At 55.2% G+C, this 5,470-nt stretch overlaps 1 protein-coding gene across 1 annotated transcript; it reads right to left on the bottom strand.

Annotated features, from left to right (window-relative positions):
* Positions 1-455: 455 nt before the first annotated feature.
* Positions 456-1,079, bottom strand: LOC116746453 (60S ribosomal protein L17-like). Its single transcript, XM_032618075.1, has one exon. The coding sequence runs from the start codon at positions 1,042-1,044 to the stop codon at positions 490-492; it is 555 nt and encodes a 184-aa protein (XP_032473966.1). The 5' UTR covers positions 1,045-1,079; the 3' UTR covers positions 456-489.
* Between the last annotated feature and the right edge of the window lie 4,391 nt (positions 1,080-5,470).

The raw sequence follows: 5,470 nt of genomic DNA, 5'->3' as shown, positions 1-5,470 counted from the left end.
TGAAGAGACACGGACACCATGAACCCCTGATATGAGGCACCGAGCAGGACACAGAATCACCTCTGTGGGATTCTTGCCAAAAATGCACCACCTCGGTCCAATCCTGACAAAACATCACACAAGCCCAAACTGAGGGTCATTCTACAAAATAACTGATCGGTACACTTCAAAAGTGCCAGGATCATGAAAGACGAGGACAGATTGAGGAACTGTTACAGATTGGAGGGGATGAGGGAGCCAGGACAACTTAAGTGATGTGGGATCTTAGACGGGACACTGGAACGGGAAAGGACACTCGTGGGAAACCTGGTGACATCTGAGTAAGGTCTGAGGTTTAGTTAGGAGCTGTGTATCATGTTGATTGCCTGGGTTGGCTCACTGCTCTCTGGGCACGCAAGACGTGAACTTGAGGGGAAGCTGTGTGAGGGATATATGGAAACTGCACTGTTTTTTTTTTTTACTTTTATTTGCATTTATTTTTTGCAGCATTTATTCCCGGGCCATAAGTTTTTGTTTCTTCAATTTCTTCTGGGATATCTTTTTCTTCTGGGCAACCTCCTCTTCTGGTTTAGGAACAATCTGTTCTTTTTCAGTAAGGATCATCTCAATGTGGCACGGAGAGCTCATGTATGGGTTGATCCGACCATGAGCTCTGTAAGTCCTGCGCCGCATCTTGGGGGCTTTGTTCACCTGGATGTGCTCAAGGACCAGAGAATCTACATCTAAGCCCTTAAGTTCAGCATTACTCTCTGCATTTTTGAGCATATGCAGTAAAAATTCAGCACTTTTTTTGGGCCACCGACCCTGCGTCCAGCCCCACTGTTTGGCCTGGGCACACCTACCAACTCCACCATTGTAGCGACGGAATGGCACACACTGCTTCTTTAAAGTGACATCCTTCAGATACTTAGTAGCTTTTCGGATATGCATACCCTTAATGGCCTGCGCTGTTTCACGAGTGTTCTTAAAGTGAACACGAAGATTTGAACCTCTCGACTTGCATGATTTTGTGGGATTTTCTGGGTCAAGTGAATAGCGAACCATTTTTAGAGGTCACCTCAGGCCGCTGACCGGAAAAGGCTGCACTGTTTTTATAGCTTTTCTGTAAGTCTAAAATTAGTTCAAAAATACAGAACAAAGCCCTGTGTCCTGGTGACGACTGCCTGGGCCTGAACCCTGCCCTGCCCCTCCTCACTGTGCATCAGGGTCCCGGTCCCGCCCACATGGACAGGATCTCAGTGAGAGAGCCCAAGGGAAGCTCTAAGGACGGTGCCCAGGGCCGGCCGCTGCATTCTCGGGGCTGCAGGAAAGATCAGCTGCAAGCCTGCACAGACAGCATAAAACCTTTTTTTTAATTTCTTTTTTAAAAGTACAGCAAGAACTGCAGACAAGTCTGTGGCAGCACGTGAGGGTCCAAGTGGTGCTTTTTTGTTTTTGAAATGAAATGCTGAGAGACTGGTAGCCCAAACAGAGGAAAAAGGACAGGGTTTTTCAGGCCATTAAGCTCAGCCAGTAGCAGCACACACGGGTGCTCATCTCCAGGGGAAGGGGACCTCATGCACAGAGCACTGATCTGTCCTCTGGGCTTTCCAGGTGCTAGCCCACGGTTCCCAGCCAGCCAGGGAGGGAGGGTCACCTCGCCACGTCACCAATGGCTTCCTCCAAGGCCCCGGCCCTGCCTCCCCCTGGCCTGGAGCAACCTGGAATGCCCTTCCCGACACCATCTGCCTGACAAACCCCTCCTTTTCTGGCTCTGCACGCCCGCTGCCCACCTGTGCCCTCCCCCACCTCGTGGACCTGAACACTCGCCTGGGGCGCCAAGCCTGCCCCCCACTATCACCAGGACCTGGGTGTTGCACGGGTGCTGGATTATGGTCTCCCTCTGAGGCCGCCTGAGTCCCCCCACCGACCACCCCACCCCCACCCCCGCCCCAGGGGTGACTGGCAGAGACAGGAGGAAGTAATAACGGGATGGATCACCAGGTGCTGCCCATGCATTGTGTGCTTCCCATGTGCCAAATGCCGCCCCCTCTGAGGTTCCAGGGCCACCTCGCTTGGCAGCCTAGGAAGCTGAGTCCCGGCGAGGTTAGTGCACATGTGTGCCTGCATATGAGAGTGTGTGTGTGTGTGTGTGTGTGTATGTGTGTGTGTGTGTGTGCATGCATGTGTGACTGGGACCCGGGCAGGCTGGCTGCAGAGCCTGTGCCCTCGCACCCACATCGACACTACAGGCTGTGATTACCGCCTTTTTCCAGACAAGGAACTGGGTGCAGAGAGGACCGTGACCCACCAAGGGCACAGCCAGGGAGAGGCCAAGTGGGGCTGCCCACTGAGCAGCCTGCCCTCGGCTCAAAGCCTCTGGCAGCTTAGGAGAGGCCCTTCCGACCTCAAATAGAAATATCCAAGAAGCAAGGGAGACCCTTTTCCTGCAGGACATAGCTTGGATGGCACCTCGCAAAAGTGGGAGGTCCTTCCTGCTGCCTCTCCCCTTGGCCTTCTCAGTGGGATTTAATGATTTGTTTCTATGTCCACCTCCACCACTAAACTGTGAGCGCCTCAAGGTCAAAGGCTCTTCAAATTCAGCTTTGAGACGTCCCTATTTCTAAACCCTGGGTCACACATACTCCAGTGCCAGCCCTGAGGACGCTCATTTCTTCCAGTGAGGTGTAAAGACATAATGGTGCTCCCACTGCCTCCCTGAGTCCTTGAGACTTGAAAGCATGTCTTATTTCTCCACCAAATTGCCAGGATCCCTCCACCCCTGAGCCCTTGAAGGATGTTACTAAATCTCCACGCCCTGGAAGAAGGTGGATTTTTTTACCCCCATTTTCTGGAGGAGGAAAACTGAGGCCTCAGAGGCCAAACTCATTCCCTCCCACCTGATGGGAGAGGAAGAGGAGACTTGAACTCGGTCTTTGGACTCTGGTCCCAGCCTCTTCTGACCATGCTGTCACCAGCCTGCAGAATTCCTTCCAGGGCTGTGCATTTCCTGTGTGGGCCCCGGAGGTACTACTGCAAGGATGAAACTTCTTACCTCTCTTTTATTTAAAAACAAACCAAGCAGGACTTCCCCGGTGGTCCAGTGGTTAAGAATCCACCTTGCAATACAGCGGATGCGGGTTCGATCTCTGGTCGGGGAATTAGGATCCCACATTCTGTGGGGCAACTGAGCCCGAGTGTGCCACAACTACAGAGAAGCCCGCGTGCTGCAACTAAGGCCCGACGCAGCCAAAGATAGATAAATAAATAAATATTTTTTCAAAACGAAGCTATTTTTTACCACCCACACGCTGTATCTAGCTATATTAAGACACTCCCTTCCATGACTATATTCTGTTATGTGGTATTACTTTTCCACCAATTTATCTTGCAAAAAGAAATCCGCAATTCAAAAGCAGCTTACTCTCCATCACAGTAAAGAGGCTCAGCACTTATTAATCTGAGCCCACAGGACTGAAATGAATGGTGTGCCCAGGTAGCTTGGGGACCGGTGAAGGCCCTCCAACAATGGGACAGACGCACGAATGTTTCAAGAAATAAACAGGCCTATAGAGCACGATGTGGGCGTCAGCTGGGCACTTCTTGGCTTTCAGTGAACCGCTCAGCGGGAGGCGAGCCGGGTGTGAGGCCTGCTCACGTGGGGAACCTTCACACTCTCTCATCCAGGGGCGACTTGCAATCCCATCTGACTTTCACCGTGGCCCCGAGATAGGCGGGTGCAGGGGTTTGTCCATCTTGTGGATGAGGAAACCAGGTCAGAGAGATGAGCTGGGACAGGAATACAGGACTTAAGTCTCCGGCCAAGTTAAGCTCCCAGCTTTCAGGGCTCCTGGACCATGTGGGTCCCGCATCAGGGGAGGGAGGAGAGGGCCTGGGCCCTCGGGGGGCTCCCGTTCTGGAGGGAGAATCCTACAACGCTCCAGGGCATAGCTAAGATGATTCCAGAGGCTGACAAGTACCTACAAGAAAGGAAAGCAGGTTGGTAGGTGGGCAGGTGGCTGAGGAGGGAAGGCTCTTTACTGGGCGGTCGGGGAAGGCCTCTCGGGCGGCGTGACCCACAAGGGGCTGCAGCAAGTTCCCTGGGGTGGGAAGGAGCCTGGGGTGTGTGTGTGTGTGGTTTAAGGCACAGAAAGGCCATCATGGCCGGGACAAGGGGGGCGAGTCGAGTGGGGTGACAAGATGAGGAATTGGCTGGGAGGGAAAGCAGGGAGGGGGGATTGGTACCTGGTTTCGGCCAAGCCACTGGGTGGGTGGGTGGAAGCCATTTACTGGGGTGAGAAGGACACAGAGCGGAGGGGCGAGGGGTCAGGAGTCTGATTTTTGCCAAATTGCATTCAAGGTGCCTGCTGGCGGCCCAGCCAGCTGGAGGGAGATGGATGACAGCACCCAGAGGTGGAGCTGCTGATAGACGTGTGGAGGCGTGGGAAAGGCCTGAGACCGTGACTGCCCTTGTCCTGGTTTGCAGACTTAGGTCCAAAACGGTACTTGGTCCAGGCTGCGTCCGCCTGGAGAGGTGGGGTGATGGATGGCGCGGGCTCACGGCTGAGTACCCTGCCCCTGCTCTGCTGTCTCATGTGGGTGGGGAAGCGGGCAGGCCCCAGGGGGCCGGCCTAGGCTCCTGCATCCACGGGGCTCCAGCCAGGTTGGCTTTGCGGGGACAGGGCTCTTGAGTTTCCTGAATGTCCGCTGGGACCTTCACTCTCTCAGAAAGTATCATCCGTACCTGTGTACAGTCCTGGTGAGGGATCCTGGGGCCCAGACGCTGGCGCCTTGGGCCCGGTCTACCCTGCAGTGCCCGCAGGCAGAGAAGAGGGGCGTCCCAGGAAGAGCCGTCAGCCATGCGGAACACCGGCAGCCCCTCTGCCAGGTGAGCGACAGGATTTGCCCATGGGGAAGCTCCGTGGTGGATGAGGGAGGCAGAGTGTGGGCACACACGGGGCAGGTGGGGGAGGGGAGACAAAGGCAGTGATTACCCAGACAGACAGATTCTCTTTAGGGGTGCGGGCAGCAGGAGTGAGCATCTGGGGAACGATGAGAAGGTGAGGAAAGGTAGTTCTGCGGGGGTCGGAGCCGGCCCACCAGGCACGGCCTCCAAGAGGACCCTCCGGCACAGAGGCATGCTTTTCTCCAGCCATCGCTGGCTGCTTTGGCGCGGGCATGAAGCATGAAGTCTAAACCATTTGGCAAAACCCCTGCTGCGGTTTGGGGTTCGGAGGCAAAGGGACAAGGTGGTGAGGCGCACGGTTGGGTGAGAAGACAGGCGGGCACCTGAGAGGTGAGGCTGATGAAGGGACGGGGTCTCCTGAGCCCCAGAGCTGCGGAGTGAGGGTGCAGAGGGGGGGCGCTGGAGGGCAGGAGGGGGTGGCCAGAGGGGGCAAGCTGGGGCTGCTGTTTGGAGGGGTGACGATGGTCAGGTTGTGGCCATGGCTGGGGGACTGAGATGAGGCGGACAGCAAGACCACAGGAAGCA

Source organism: Phocoena sinus, chromosome 2, assembly GCF_008692025.1.
Source record: "Phocoena sinus isolate mPhoSin1 chromosome 2, mPhoSin1.pri, whole genome shotgun sequence".
In the NCBI taxonomy this organism is placed as follows: Eukaryota; Metazoa; Chordata; class Mammalia; order Artiodactyla; family Phocoenidae; genus Phocoena; species Phocoena sinus.
This window is presented reverse-complemented; position numbering and strand designations above follow the sequence as displayed.